This window comes from Salvelinus alpinus, chromosome 17 (assembly GCF_045679555.1).
Source record: "Salvelinus alpinus chromosome 17, SLU_Salpinus.1, whole genome shotgun sequence".
NCBI lineage: Eukaryota > Metazoa > Chordata > Actinopteri > Salmoniformes > Salmonidae > Salvelinus > Salvelinus alpinus.
The window spans coordinates 47,969,837-47,986,211 of NC_092102.1; the positions used below are offsets into that span (position 1 = coordinate 47,969,837).

The 16,375-nt window shown below is 46.0% G+C and overlaps 1 protein-coding gene across 1 annotated transcript in view; it reads right to left on the reverse strand.

Annotated features, from left to right (window-relative positions):
• The window catches only part of LOC139543095 (sortilin-like), a 45,623-nt gene that overhangs the window by 2,595 nt on the left and 26,653 nt on the right, over nucleotides 1-16,375 (reverse strand). The window contains exons 10-18 of the mRNA XM_071349252.1: nucleotides 15,549-15,704; nucleotides 15,032-15,241; nucleotides 6,933-7,101; nucleotides 6,491-6,681; nucleotides 5,991-6,180; nucleotides 3,627-3,743; nucleotides 2,665-2,776; nucleotides 528-640; nucleotides 36-162 (exon numbers count right to left, since the gene is read on the reverse strand). Coding sequence (XP_071205353.1) covers nucleotides 36-162; nucleotides 528-640; nucleotides 2,665-2,776; nucleotides 3,627-3,743; nucleotides 5,991-6,180; nucleotides 6,491-6,681; nucleotides 6,933-7,101; nucleotides 15,032-15,241; nucleotides 15,549-15,704 — 1,385 coding nt within the window. The remainder of the gene's footprint in view (nucleotides 1-35; nucleotides 163-527; nucleotides 641-2,664; nucleotides 2,777-3,626; nucleotides 3,744-5,990; nucleotides 6,181-6,490; nucleotides 6,682-6,932; nucleotides 7,102-15,031; nucleotides 15,242-15,548; nucleotides 15,705-16,375) is intronic.

Genomic DNA, 16,375 nt, shown 5'->3' on the forward strand with positions numbered 1-16,375 from the left:
AAAAAAAAAAGAAGTTTGTGTGTTTGTACCATTACCTCGTCTGAATCGTGTAAGCCGGTCTTGTTGCTTGCCCGAGTGTGGTTGCTGTCTAATGGCTCGTCTACTCCGTCTCCCTGGGCCTCAGCATGCTGCTGTAGTACAGAGTACCTGTGTACCAGAAACCTGGAGGAGCCAATCAAAACACACCGAGCCACTTATAACCTTTTCACACATCATTGTGCCGACCAGAACCAAACGGTGCTGGCTCAGATATTTAACATTTTTCACTGTGCTTGAGTAACCGGCTCTGATCTTAAACAACAACAACAGTATAGCCTGGTTTGCTATGTACTGATCTTAAACAACAACAGTATAGCCTGGTTTGCTATGTACTGATCTTAAACAACAACAGTATAGCCTGGTTTACTATGTACTGATCTTAAAACAACAACAGTATAGCCTGGTTTGCTATGTACTGATCTTAAAACAACAACAGTATAGCCTGGTTTCCTATGTACTGATCTTAAAACAACAGTTGCTGTACTGACCTTCCACCGCAGACGTACTTCTTGACAAAGAGGAACCCAGCTACGATACTGAGCAGGATAATGATTAGAACCGTCACTACGATGGGTGCTGAGCTGGACAGATGGCCGTCTGTCTTTAGGAGGGGAGAGATAGAGAGAGTATAAGGGCAACTCTTCCATCGTTGTCATGCAGTATACACAGAGAGAAAGACTTCCAGAAATGGGAAAGCATGTGCTACCATGACTACTGCACGATTAAGGTCATGTAACCAATGGTTACTGAGGTTTACACTGTTTTGAAGGTGAAATCCCTATCAATCTTTCTGTCAGTCTCCTGGGTTAAAATGTTGAAGTGATTCCACGTTCAAACTGCCCTTGTTATACATAAGTTGTCAAATTCAATAAATGTTACGCAAGGATTTCTTCCATTGTTTTTTTGACATTCTAGAACAGGACCAGTGAGAACCAGTGAAAACCAGTGTGGACCACTGAAGACCAGTGAGAACCAGTGAAAACCAGTGTGGACCACTGAAGACCAGTGAGAACCAGTGTGGACCACTGAAGACCAGTGAGAACCAGTGAGAACCAGTGTGGCCCACTGAAGACCAGTGAGAACCAGTGTGGACCACTGAAGACCAGTGAGAACCAGTGTGGCCCACTGAAGACCAGTGAGAACCAGTGTGGCCCACTGAAGACCAGTGAGAACCAGTGTGGACCACTGAAGACCAGTGAGAACCAGTGAAAACCAGCGTGGACCACTGAAGACCAGTGAGAACCAGTGAAAACCAGCGTGGACCACTGAAGAACAGTGAGAACCAGTGTGGCCCACTGAAGACCAGTGAGAACCAGTGAAAACCAGCGTGGACCACTGAAGACCAGTGAGAACCAGTGAAAACCAGCGTGGACCACTGAAGACCAGTGAAAACCAGTGTGGACCACTGAAGACCAGTGAGAACCAGTGAAAACCAGCGTGGACCACTGAAGACCAGTGAGAACCAGTGAAAACCAGCGTGGACCACTGAAGACCAGTGAGAACCAGTGAAAACCAGTGTGGACCACTGAAGACCAGTGAGAACCACCCTAAATCCCTATCAATCTTTCTGTCAGTCTCCTGGGTTAAAATGTTGAAGTGATTCCACGTTCAAACTGCCCTTGTTATACATAAGTTGTCAAATTCAATAAATGTTACGCAAGGATTTCTTCCATTGTTTTTTTGACATTCTAGAACAGGACCAGTGAGAACCAGTGAAAACCAGTGTGGACCACTGAAGACCAGTGAGAACCAGTGAAAACCAGTGTGGACCACTGAAGACCAGTGAGAACCAGTGTGGACCACTGAAGACCAGTGAGAACCAGTGAGAACCAGTGTGGCCCACTGAAGACCAGTGAGAACCAGTGTGGACCACTGAAGACCAGTGAGAACCAGTGAGAACCAGTGTGGCCCACTGAAGACCAGTGAGAACCAGTGTGGCCCACTGAAGACCAGTGAGAACCAGTGTGGACCACTGAAGACCAGTGAGAACCAGTGAAAACCAGCGTGGACCACTGAAGACCAGTGAGAACCAGTGAAAACCAGCGTGGACCACTGAAGACCAGTGAGAACCAGTGTGGCCCACTGAAGACCAGTGAGAACCAGTGAAAACCAGCGTGGACCACTGAAGACCAGTGAGAACCAGTGAAAACCAGCGTGGACCACTGAAGACCAGTGAAAACCAGTGTGGACCACTGAAGACCAGTGAGAACCAGTGAAAACCAGCGTGGACCACTGAAGACCAGTGAGAACCAGTGAAAACCAGCGTGGACCACTGAAGACCAGTGAGAACCAGTGAAAACCAGTGTGGACCACTGAAGACCAGTGAGAACCAGTGAAAACCAGTGTGGACCACTGAAGACCAGTGAGAACCAGTGAAAACCAGTGTGGACCACTGAAGACCAGTGAGAACCAGTGAAAACCAGTGTGGACCACTGAAGACCAGCGAGAACCAGTGAAGACCAGTGAGGACCAGTGAGAACCAGTGAGAACGAGTGAAGACCAGTGAGGACCAGTGAAGGCCAGTGAAGGCCAGTGAAGGCCAGTGAGAACGAGTGAAGACCAGTGAGGACCAGTGAAGACCAGTGAGAACTAGTGAAGACCAGTGGCGTCGTCATCTCTACTCACCAGTAGTTCCTGAGGTCCCAGTAGGTCATTGACACACCTCTTACTGAGGTCTATCTCTTGTCTCTCCGGCTGTGTTCCTCCCTCACACTTATCCCCAGGGATCTTCCTATAGCTGTGGACCAAGAGGACATGCTTAGTGGTCAGTCATGGTCACATAGTTAGCAGATGTTATTGGTCAAATACATAGTTAGCAGATGTTATTGGTCAAATACATAGTTAGCAGATGTTATTGGTCACATAGTTAGCAGATGTTATTGGTCACATACACATAGTTAGCAGATGTTATTGGTCACATAGTTAGCAGATGTTATTGGTCACATACACATAGTTAGCAGATGTTATTGGTCACATACACATAGTTAGCAGATGTTACTGGTCACATACACATAGTTAGCAGATGTTACTGGTCACATACACATAGTTAGCAGATGTTACTGGTCACATACACATAGTTAGCAGATGTTATTGGTCACATACACATAGTTAGCAGATGTTATTGGTCACATACACATAGTTGTTATTGGTCACATACACATAGTTAGCAGATGTTATTGGTCACATACACATAGTTAGCAGATGTTATTGGTCACATACACATAGTTAGCAGATGTTATTGGTCACATACACATAGTTAGCAGATGTTATTGCGAGTGTAGCAAAATGCTTGTGCTTAAATATGTTTATTTTTTAATAATATATATATATTTTTTAACTCTTCCATCGTTGTCATGCCGTATGCACAGAGAGAAACTTCCAGAAATAGGAACCCATGTGTTACCATGACTGACAGTTGAGCAACACGATCAGGTGGTTCGGTGATCCACACTCTGATAAGTTACCTTGTCTGAGACCTGTATTAGCTCCTCAAGCTAATTCCTAGACTTTAGCACAGTGGGCTAACACAGTCTTGTGATACACAGCGCAGGAGATCCAGGTTAGAACACAGGTGACTAAAGCCTTACCCTCTGGTCTGCAGCAGCTCCTTCTTGCCTTGCAGACAGAACTCCAGAACGTGGCCCTTCAGGTCCTGCTGCTCCACACACTCGGAGCTGTTCTCTTTACGATAGTACCCAAAGTCACTGCAGGAGGGCAGCATGGAGCAAGTTAGACAGGGACAGCAGGCAGACCGCACAGGTAGTGGTGTTGAGAACAATTACTATTCTTCTGCCACTGGTAAACTGTCTGGAGCCAGGGTGACCACCACAGTGTACTGGAGCTAGGGTGACCACCACAGTGTACTGGAGCTAGGGTGACCACCACAGTGTACTGGAGCTAGGGTGACCACCACAGTGTACTGGAGCTAGGGTGACCACCACAGTGTACTGGAGCTAGGGTGACCACCACAGTGTTCTATAGCTAGGGTGACCACCACAGTGTACTGGAGCTAGGGTGACCACCACAGTGTACTGGAGCTAGGGTGACCACCACAGTGTTCTATAGCTAGGGTGACCACCACAGTGTTCTATAGCTAGGGTGACCACCACAGTGTACTGGAGCTAGGGTGACCACCACAGTGTTCTATAGCTAGGGTGACCACCACAGTGTTCTATAGCTAGGGTGACCACCACAGTGTTCTATAGCTAGGGTGACCACCACAGTGTTCTATAGCTAGGGTGACCACCACAGTGTTCTATAGCTAGGGTGACCACCACAGTGTTCTATAGCTAGGGTGACCACCACAGTGTTCTATAGCTAGGGTGACCACCACAGTGTTCTATAGCTAGGGTGACCACCACAGTGTTCTATAGCTAGGGTGACCACCACAGTGTGCTGTAGCTAGGGTGACCACCACAGTGTGCTGTAGCTAGGGTGACCACCACAGTGTGCTGTAGCTAGGGTGACCACCCCAGTGTACTGTAGCCTGGGTGACCACCCCAGTGTACTGTAGCTTGGGTAACCACCACCCCAGTGTACTGTAGCTAGGGTAACCACCACCCCAGTGTACTGGAGCTAGGGTGACCACCACCCCAGTGTACTGGAGCTAGGGTGACCACCACCCCAGTGTACTGGAGCTAGGGTAACCACCACCCCAGTGTACTGGAGCTAGGGTGACCACCACAGAGTGTACTGGAGCTAGGGTGACCACCACCCCAGTGTACTGGAGCTAGGGTAACCACCACCCCAGTGTACTGGAGCTAGGGTGACCACCACAGTGTACTGGAGCTAGGGTAACCACCACCGCAGTGTACTGGAGCTAGGGTAACCACCACCCCAGTGTACTGGAGCTAGGGTAACAACCACCCCAGTGTACTGGAGCTAGGGTGACCACCACAGAGTGTACTGGAGCTAGGGTAACCACCACCGCAGTGTACTGGAGCTAGGGTAACCACCACCCCAGTGTACTGGAGCTAGGGTAACCACCACCCCAGTGTACTGGAGCTAGGGTAACCACCACCACAGTGTACTGGAGCTAGGGTAACCACCACCCCAGTGTACTGGAGCTAGGGTGACCACCACAGTGTACTGGAGCTAGGGTGACCACCACAGTGTACTGGAGCTAGGGTAACCACCACCCCAGTGTACTGGAGCTTGGGTAACCACCACCCCAGTGTACTGGAGCTAGGGTAACCACCACCCCAGTGTACTGGAGCTAGGGTAACCACCACCCCAGTGTACTGGAGCTAGGGTGACCACCCCAGTGTGCTGTAGCTAGGGTGACATCAGTGTTCTATAGCTAGGGTGACCACCACAGTGTTCTATAGCTAGGGTGACCACCCCAGTGTACTGTAGCTAGGGTAACCACCACCCCAGTGTACTGGAGCTAGGGTAACCACCACCCCAGTGTACTGGAGCTAGGGTAACCACCACCCCAGTGTACTGGAGCTAGGGTAACCACAACCCCAGTGTACTGGAGCTAGGGTAACCACCACCCCAGTGTACTGGAGCTTGGGTAACCACCACCCCAGTGTACTGGAGCTAGGGTAACCACCACCCCAGTGTACTGGAGCTAGGGTGACCACCACCCCAGTGTACTGGAGCTAGGGTAACCACCACCCCAGTGTACTGGAGCTAGGGTAACCACCACCACAGTGTACTGGAGCTAGGGTAACCACCACCCCAGTGTACTGGAGCTAGGGTGACCACCACAGTGTACTGGAGCTAGGGTGACCACCCCAGTGTACTGGAGCTAGGGTGACCACCACAGTGTACTGGAGCTGACTGAAACATATGCAGCAAACGGTAAAGTTCGCCCAACTTTAAAACCATTGTGGTTACGTTCCCATCTCCATACTGCATACCAGAATGCATGCCCAATACAAGGCTTGGTCTTAGGTAGTATACTAGTGTGGATATTGGAACAGATTCATGATGACTAGTCTTCTCACCATTGGAAGTCATCCAGGGTACAGGGGCAAGGGGTGGGTTGCTTGTTGACCTCATAGTCCCGTCCGTTCAAGCAGACAGAGGCCTTCCTCAGACGCAGGAACTTCTCCTTATAACCCAACATACAGCCGTCGTTAGGGTCGCTGATGTCATCAGAGTGCGCCAGCCACTGCACGTAGTCTTGGTCCTCACCTGAGAAACAGACATGAGTTTGCAAGAGGTTTTAGTTCAGTGGGCTAACACAGACCTGTGATGTGCTGGAGACCCAGGAGCCATCTAATACAGCAGCTTTATTCCCTGGTACTGGGTACTCAGTGTTATAATGCATGTCTAGGTACTAGGTACTGGGTACTCAGTGTTATAACGCATGTCTAGATACTAGGTACTGGGTACTCAGTGTTATAACGCATGTCTAGGTACTGGGTACTCAGTGTTATAATGCATGTCTGTATCACATCATTAGCCTACAGTAGCTGTATCCCATGGTATTACTAGTACTCACAGTCTCTAGTGAGCAGCTCTCTGAAGTCGATGGTGACTGATATCCAGTACTGACTGAGCAGAGAGTCTCTGTAGCCCCAGACACTGACGTTCATAGACCTCGCCCCCGGCTCCGACGCTAGCCCTGTGAAGTGGATGGGATCGCTAGTGAACTGGTGAACGTGCCAGCACTGGCCCTCGTCTGTGGAAAACCTGACAGGAAAGAACACATTACTGTACATCAGCACAATTGCCATGAGGTGTTTTATTGTACGTTTAAGTGATTTCTTTCTTTCTTGGGCCTCTCTGCATTCTAGACTGGGTACCAGTTTGTCTTACAGCCGAATAGTCCGAGACTGGGATCCAGGCTTCCTGCATCGCCTGTCTGAATAGACACCCTGATCTATTCCCTATACAGTACACAACGTTTTGACCAGAGCCCTTCTTTTGACACACAGACGTACTTGATGTCTTTGATGGGCTGAGTAGAGTGTTCCACTGCCACCAGCAGTCCACCAGAGTCCAGGATGGCATAGTGGTGAGGTCCCTCCAGGGCCTGCAGCCAGGTGTAACCTCCGTCATCTGACACGAATACGTCAGGCTTCATCACAGAGATGGCATCGCCCACACTCCCTGATGGGTTAAGGGGGTCAGAGGGGAGAGGTTAGAGGTCAAAATTTAAATAGACAGCAAGGTGTAGCCTCTGTCATCTGATAGTTTAACTATTTATTAAGTTACTGTATATTCTTCAAGAATAGATTTTCTATTCAGTATATCATTCATTTAAAATAAAAATACATTTTTTTAAATGGATGTACCAATCTGTTTAGATAACAGATGATGTACCTTCTGAACCATTTGACCTGTCAGGGATAAAAACTCCCAGCCCTATCCATAACACAGTGCACGGCAGATCCTCTTCAATCATAACCACAGTCACTTAGTGGTGCGATATTGATTACATTTTGCACGTCACCATTTGCATGCCAAAGGAGAGCCACACACTCTAGGAGCTCAGATGCAAAAATGTATATACCCTGATGAAGACAGCTTGGCTGTCGAAACGTTGGACGTTACATTTTTGCATCTGAGCTCCTAGAGTGTGCGGCTCTCCTTTGTTTTCAAGTTTTCTACTCCGCTGGCCAGCACCTCGCCTAAATAGGTGTGTGTTCCTATTTCTTCTAGACCATTTGCATGCCAGCCAGGTGTGGTCCATCAAGGTAATGGAGTGACACAGGTGTGTGTGTGTAGGTGTGTGTAGGTGTGTGTATGTGTGTGTGTGATCAGCTTCTACTTGTCAACGTAACATCAGCTCTAGACTTTCCAGACCTGGAGGAGAACTCCGTCCATTCAGGTGTGTTCCTTTTACCTCAGAACGTGTGTCTAATCCAGACCTGGGTTCAAATACTATTAAAGACTATTTCAACTACTTTCCAAGACATTTGTTAGGTAAATCATTGGAAGAATATATTTTTTTTTAAACACACAATTAGTTGAATATTTGATATGTTTGGAATTACACTTGGAAAGTATTGACATGTATTTGAAAATACTAAAATATACAGTATTTATACAAATACATGCTGTGCTACATTTAAACCGTGTATTTAAAATGATGTATATGGACATATTAAGAAAAAGTTGGTTATTTATAGGACATTATTTGAAAATACTTTCAAATAGTTCCAACAGAGGTAGGTGATTCAGTCCAAATTAATTTAAAATACTCAAATATTTATATTACTATCAATCAAACACACGTGTATTTAAACCCAGTTCTGATCTAATGTATGAAACAAATGGGGGAAATGCTAGTTTTGCAGAATTTTGATAATTTCATCAGATGTGTTGAATAAGACATTAAGTGTCATATCATTTTCTGATATTGAGTGATTTCCTTAAAATTGACTGAGTAGAAATGGAATTCACCCCAAAATCTTGATTATTTTGATTGATACATGCTTTACCGTACCGTTGCAACAGGTATAAACTCTTTACCATTGTCGAAGCATACTAAAGCCCACACGCCAATCCAGAAGGGGAAGACATGAGCATCTCAGAGACAAACAGAACCTCAGTAGCTGGCCTCCATGCGCAAGGCACATCGATCAACACTGCTTCCTGCGCACTCAATCTCATCCTGAGTGTCCCCACCAATGGCTACGTCCTGTGGCTGATCATGACTGGAGCGGGAGGGACAATGGCCTCAAGAGTTATTCTCTCTCAACCTAGCCGTGTCTGAGGTCCTCTTCTGTCTTCTTTGGTTGTGAGCATACACAGCAAATCAACTGCCGTCTCAAGTCTTGCAGCATTTGGTATGGGTCTCTTGTACACTGGTCGACCCTTGTTTCAAAGCTGTATCTGTGTGGAGCGCTACCTGGCGGTGGTTCACCCTGTAACCTTCCTGAAGTACAAACCCCTGAGATACAGGGTGGGCTGTTGTGGTGCTCTCTGGCTGATAGTTCTTGGGGCCGGTTTGTTCGGTGTGCATCTGATTGAAATGTCTATATACATCTATGCTTACTTGGTGCTGTACCTCCTCCTGACATTTGTGAAGGGGTTCTGCTGCCGTTCAGTTCTCATGGCTCTGAAACGGTCTGGGCCGGGGGAAGGGGACAGGAAGGGGACAAATAACATGAAGATGAGGGGCGTTTAAGATCATTTTGATGATCCTGGTGTCTATGATGGTGAGTTACCTCCCCGTTATTGTAATTCTATCTTTATCTATTGTCCTCAATCATGATGAAATGCAGTACTTCACACATGCCATTGGTTAATCCATTTTTGTGATCACTGGGTTTGTGCAGCCCCTCCTCTATGCCCACAGGACTGGGAAGCTGCGCTGTACCAGGGCTCTCTCAGATCTAGTACCTTTCTTTTCTTCCTGATGTTTTAAAATGTTTTGGGGCATTATTTATTTCTATGTTTTGATAATCAGGATATCATTTGTTGTTTGTTTTGTTCTATAAATATTTGAAAATGGGGAGGAGCCTTTACAAGCCCAGAGTTCTTCAGCTTCAGAGTTCACCTCTCCTGTAAATGCTATTTTGACTTGCCTTTTAAACCCTCATCATCACATTGTCTTGTATTTTCCTGTGTGCAAATAAATAAATAACTTAATTAAAAATGTAATCATTCTGTGAGGATGAGGTGAGCAGACTACCTATTAGACACAACTGATTCGAACATTGTATATTGGCGGTCCTCTGTAGTTCAGTTAGTAGAACATGGTCCTTTGTAGTTCAGTTAGTAGAACATGGTCCTCTGTAGTTAGTAGAGAACATGGTCCTCTGTAGTTCAGTTAGTAGAACATGGTCCTCTGTAGTTCAGTTAGTAGAACATGGTCCTCTGTAGTTCAGTTAGTAGAACATGGTCCTCTGTAGTTGGTAGAACACGGTCCTCTGTAGTTGGTAGAACATGGTCCTTTGTAGTTCAGTTAGTAGAACATGGTCCTCTGTAGTTAGTAGAACATGGTCCTCTGTAGCTCAGTTGGTAGAACATGGTCCTCTGTAGTTAGTAGAACATGGTCCTCTGTAGCTCAGTTGGTAGAACATGGTCCTCTGTAGTTAGTAGAACATGGTCCTCTGTAGCTCAGTTAGTAGAACATGGTCCTCTGTAGTTCAGTTAGTAGAACATGGTCCTCTGTAGTTAGTAGAACATGGTCCTCTGTAGTTAGTAGAACATGGTCCTCTGTAGTTCAGTTAGTAGAACATGGTCCTCTGTAGTTCAGTTGGTAGAACATGGTCCTCTGTAGTTCAGTTAGTAGAACATGGTCCTCTGTAGTTAGTAGAACATGGTCCTCTGTAGTTCAGTTGGTAGAACATGGTCCTCTGTAGTTCAGTTAGTAGAACATGGTCCTCTGTAGTTCAGTTAGTAGAACATGGTCCTCTGTAGTTCAGTTAGTAGAACATGGTCCTCTGTAGTTCATTTAGTAGAACATGGTCCTCTGTAGTTAGTAGAACATGGTCCTCTGTAGTTCATTTAGTAGAACATGGTCCTCTGTAGTTAGTAGAACATGGTCCTCTGTAGTTCAGTTAGTAGAACATGGTCCTCTGTAGCTCAGTTAGTAGAATATGGTCCTCTGTAGTTCAGTTAGTAGAACATGGTCCTCTGTAGGTCAGTCAGTAGAACATGGTCCTCTGTAGTTCAGTTAGTAGAACATGGTCCTCTGTAGTTCAGTTAGTAGAACATGGTCCTCTGTAGTTCAGTTAGTAGGGCATGGTCCTCTGTAGTTCAGTTAATAGAACATGGTCCTCTGTAGTTTAGTTAGTAGAACATGGTCCTCTGTAGTTCAGTTAGTAGAACATGGTCCTCTGTAGTTCAGTTAGTAGAACATGGTCCTCTGTAGTTCAGTTAGTAGAACATGGTCCTCTGTAGTTCATTTAGTAGAACATGGTCCTCTGTAGTTAGTAGAACATGGTCCTCTGTAGTTCATTTAGTAGAACATGGTCCTCTGTAGTTAGTAGAACATGGTCCTCTGTAGTTCAGTTAGTAGAACATGGTCCTCTGTAGCTCAGTTAGTAGAACATGGTCCTCTGTAGTTCAGTTAGTAGAACATGGTCCTCTGTAGGTCAGTCAGTAGAACATGGTCCTCTGTAGTTCAGTTAGTAGAACATGGTCCTCTGTAGTTCAGTTAGTAGAACATGGTCCTCTGTAGTTCAGTTAGTAGGGCATGGTCCTCTGTAGTTCAGTTAATAGAACATGGTCCTCTGTAGTTTAGTTAGTAGAACATGGTCCTCTGTAGTTCAGTTAGTAGAACATGGTCCTCTGTAGTTCAGTTAGTAGAACATGGTCCTCTGTAGTTCAGTTAGTAGAACATGGTCCTCTGTAGTTCAGTTAGTAGAACATGGTTCTCTGTAGTTCAGTTACTAGAACATGGTCCTCTGTAGTTAGTAGAACATGGTCCTCTGTAGTTCAGTTAGTAGAACATGGTCCTCTGTAGTTCAGTTAGTAGAACATGGTCCTCTGTAGTTCAGTTAGTAGGACATGGTCCTCTGTAGTTCAGTTAGTAGGACATGGTCCTCTGTAGTTAGTAGAACATGGTCCTCTGTAGTTCAGTTAGTAGAACATGGTCCTCTGTAGTTAGTAGAACATGGTCCTCTGTAGTTAGTAGAACATGGTCCTCTGTAGTTCAGTTAGTAGAACATGGTCCTCTGTAGTTCAGTTAGTAGAACATGGTCCTCTGTAGGTCAGTCAGTAGAACATGGTCCTCTGTAGGTCAGTTAGTAGAACATGGTCCTCTGTAGTTCAGTTAGTAGAACATGGTCCTCTGTAGGTCAGTTAGTAGAACATGGTCCTTTGTAGTTCAGTTAGTAGAACATGGTCCTCTGTAGTTCAGTCAGTAGAACATGGTCCTCTGTAGTTCAGTCAGTAGAACATGGTCCTCTGTAGCTCAGTTAGTAGAACATGGTCCTCTGTAGTTCAGTTAGTAGAACATGGTCCTCTGTAGTTCAGTTAGTAGAACATGGTCCTCTGTAGTTAGTAGAACATGGTCCTCTGTAGTTCAGTTAGTAGAACATGGTCCTCTGTAGCTCAGTTAGTAGAACATGGTCCTTTGTAGTTAGTAGAACATGGTCCTCTGTAGTTCAGTTAGTAGAACATGGTCCTCTGTAGTTCAGTTAGTAGAACATGGTCCTCTGTAGTTAGTAGAACGTGGTCCTCTGTAGTTCAGTTAGTAGAACATGGTCCTCTGTAGTTAGTAGAACATGGTCCTCTGTAGTTCAGTTAGTAGAACATGGTCCTCTGTAGTTCAGTTAGTAGAACATGGTCCTCTGTAGTTCAGTCAGTAGAACATGGTCCTCTGTAGTTCAGTTAGTAGAACATGGTCCTCTGTAGTTAGTAGAACATGGTCCTCTGTAGTTAGTAGAACATGGTCCTCTGTAGTTAGTAGAACATGGTCCTCTGTAGCTCAGTTGGTAGAACATGGTCCTCTGTAGTTCAGTCAGTAGAACATGGTCCTCTGTAGTTCAGTTAGTAGAACATGGTCCTCTGTAGTTCAGTCAGTAGAACATGGTCCTCTGTAGTTCAGTTAGTAGAACATGGTCCTCTGTAGTTCAGTCAGTAGAACATGGTCCTCTGTAGTTAGTAGAACATGGTCCTCTGTAGTTCAGTTAGTAGAACATGGTCCTCTGTAGCTCAGTTAGTAGAACATGGTCCTTTGTAGTTAGTAGAACATGGTCCTCTGTAGTTCAGTTAGTAGAACATGGTCCTCTGTAGTTCAGTTAGTAGAACATGGTCCTCTGTAGTTAGTAGAACATGGTCCTCTGTAGTTAGTAGAACATGGTCCTCTGTAGTTCAGTTAGTAGAACATGGTCCTCTGTAGTTAGTAGAACATGGTCCTCTGTAGTTCAGTTGGTAGAACATGGTCCTCTGTAGTTCAGTTAGTAGAACATGGTCCTCTGTAGTTCAGTCAGTAGAACATGGTCCTCTGTAGGTCAGTCAGTAGAACATGGTCCTCTGTAGTTCAGTTAGTAGAACATGGTCCTCTGTAGTTAGTAGAACATGGTCCTCTGTAGTTAGTAGAACATGGTCCTCTGTAGTTAGTAGAACATGGTCCTCTGTAGCTCAGTTGGTAGAACATGGTCCTCTGTAGTTCAGTCAGTAGAACATGGTCCTCTGTAGTTCAGTTAGTAGAACATGGTCCTCTGTAGTTCAGTCAGTAGAACATGGTCCTCTGTAGTTCAGTTAGTAGAACATGGTCCTCTGTAGTTCAGTCAGTAGAACATGGTCCTCTGTAGTTAGTAGAACATGGTCCTCTGTAGTTCAGTTAGTAGAACATGGTCCAGGATAGTTGGTTCGATACTCGGGACCACCAGTAAATGTATGCAGCATGAATAAGTTGCTTTGGATAAAACTGTCTGCTAAAAGGCATATATTATATTATATTATTACAGGGGTGTCACACTAATTTATTAAAAATAATATCATATACAGTGCCTTCGGAAAGTATCCCGACCCCTTGACATTTCCCACATTTTGTTAGTTTAGGTTCTAAAATTGATAAAATAGTTTCCCCCCCTCATCATTTCTACACACAATATCCCATAATGACAAAGCAAAAACAGTTTTTTTTAGAAACTGAAATATTGCATTAGCATAAGTATTCGAACCATTTACTCAGTTCTTTGTTGAAGCACCTTTGGCAGCGATTACAGCATTGAGTCTTCTTGGGTATGACGCTATAAGCTTGGCACACCTGTATTTGGGGAGTTTCTCCCATTTTTCTCTGCAGAACCTCTCAAGCTCTGTCAGGTTGGATGGGGAACGTTGTTGCACAGCTATTTTTCAGGTTTCTCCAGAGATGGTCGATCGGGTTCAAGTCCGGGCTCTGACTGGGCCACTCAAGGACATTCAGAGACTTGTCCCTCAGCCACTCCTAAGTTGTCTTGGCTGTGTGCTTAGGATCTCATCAAGGATCTCTCTGTACTTTGCTCCGTTCATCTTTGCCTCGATGCTGACTAGTCTCCCAGTCCTTGCCGCTGAAAAACATCCACACAACATGATGCTGCCACCACCATGCTTCACCGTAGAGATAGTGCCAGGTTTCATCCAGACGTGACTCTTTGGCCATTCAGACTTGGTGTTGGCAGACATGGTTGTCCTTCTGGAAGGTTCTCCCATCTTCACAGAGAAACTCTAGAGCTCTGTCAGAGTGACCATTGGGGTCTTGGTCACCTCCCTGACCAAGGCCCTCCTCCCCCGATTGCTCAGTTTGGCCGGCCAGCTCTAGGCAGAGTCATGGTGGTTCCAAAAGTCCTCTATTTAAGAATGACGGAGGGCACTGTGTTCTTGGGGACATTCAATGCTGCAGACATGTTTTGGTACCCTTCCCCAGTTCTGTGCCTCGACACAATCCTGTCTCGGAACTCTACGGACAATTCCTTTGACCTCATTGCCTGGTTTTTGCACTGACATGCACTGTCAACCTTGGACCTTATATAGACAGGTGTGGGTCTTTCCAAATCATGTCCAATCAATTGAATTTAATACAGGTGGACTCCAATCAAGTTGTAGAAACATCTCAAGGATGATCAATGGAAACATGATGCACCTGAGCTCAATTTCAAGTCTCATAGCAAATGTTCTAAATTAATTATGTAATTAAGGTATCTGTTTTTTATTTGTAATACATTTGCCAACATGTCTTATGGGGTATTGTGATGTCATTATGGGGTATTGTGATGTCATTATGGGGTATTGTGATTATGTCATTATTCTGAGGATTTGTTTTTATTTAATCCATTTTAGAATAAGGCTGTAACGTAACAACATGTGGAAAAAGTCAAGGGGTCTGAATACTTTCCGAAGGCAATGTATGTCTTTTAGATTACGGGAGAAGGCCACAGATCAGTGGCCGAGTCTAGACTTGAACCACAAGTGTTAACGCTGGACCAGACTCCAGCACAACACAACGGCCTGGCCTTTTTGATTGGTCAAATTCAAAACAGTCATGGACAGTTTAATGATGATGAGATATGTGTGTGTGTGTGTGTGCATGCGTGTGTGTGTGTGTGTGTGTGTATGCGTGTGTGCGTGTGTGTGTATGCTTGCGTGTGTGATTTACCGTGAGCCATGATGAGTCCTACAGCGTTTGGTTCACTGAGAGGCAGCATGGGGACGTTCAGCTTCATAGCCGTGCTGTAAGCTGCGTGGATGTGGAGACTGCACTCGTCGGGGTCTTTGGCTGTGGAGTCACACTTGGTGTTGGCAGGCTTCTGCAGGGGCACCCATTCCCCTCCCTGGTCGAAGGACACCACGGACTGCACCGAGCCGTCTGGGGGAGAAAAAAAAATACAACGACGAGACAGAGGTTATTCTGTGAGACATATGGCTCTGCTGTAGACATGCAGCTGAACTCACACTGAACAGCTAATGAAAGTCATTCATCCTCGTAACTGTTCTGGTGGAACACACCGCAGTCTGACAAACAGGCGTCTGGGACACAGTCACGTGGACTTTTTCCTGCCATGCACCATGGGGCTTTGGAACTCCCTTTCTTTGCAATCTCAGGCCTGCTCTAACTGTTGGGGGATTTAAAGCATGTGTGTGTGTGTGTGTGTGTGTGTGTGTGTAGTCCCTACCCTCTGCCAGTATACTGGTGATGAAGACCCCTCGTAGAGAGGTAACGTTGGTGAAGTCAGTGTCTCCCCCTGTGGTGGTGTAGAGGTGACGCCCCAGAGACTTAGAGTACACTGTACCCCTGTCGTCTGACACGTAGATGCTGCCAAAGCCTGTGTCTGGGGACATATAGGAGAAGAACTGTATTTGGGTACTGTAGATAAGAAATTGAGAAAAGTGAAGGAGAGTATAAGAGGGGAGGAGGACAGGAACAGGGCAGGAGAGGAGGACAGGGGAGGAACAGGGCAGGAGAGGAGACGAGGAACAGGGCAGGAGAGGAGACGAGGAACAGGGCAGGAGAGGAGACGAGGAAGAGGGCAGGAGAGGAGACGAGGAACAGGGGAGGAGAGGAAACGAGGAACAGGGGAGTAACAAGGGAGGAGGGGAGGAATAGGGGAGGAGAGGAGAAGAAGGGAGGAGAGGAGGAACAGGGGAGGAGTGTATGAGAGGAGGGGAGGAGGAGAAGAACAGGGGAGGAGAGAATGGGAGGAGGAGAGGAACAGGGGAGGAGAGGAGAAGAAGAGAGGAGAGGAGGAACAGGGGAGGGGAGGAGGAGAGGAACAGGGGAGGAGAGAATGGGAGGAGGAGAGGAACGGAGACTTAAACAGTGCCTCTGTCATCTGACACATAGATGGTACCAAAGCCAGTGTTCAGGGACATAAAGGATTAGGTCACTGCGACAACTGTATTAAAATAGATTAACAATGGAGAAAAGTGAAGGAGAGGAAGAGAGGAGACATGGCAAGTGTCTGGAGACAATGAAACTAAGTTATGATACATTTAGAAACTA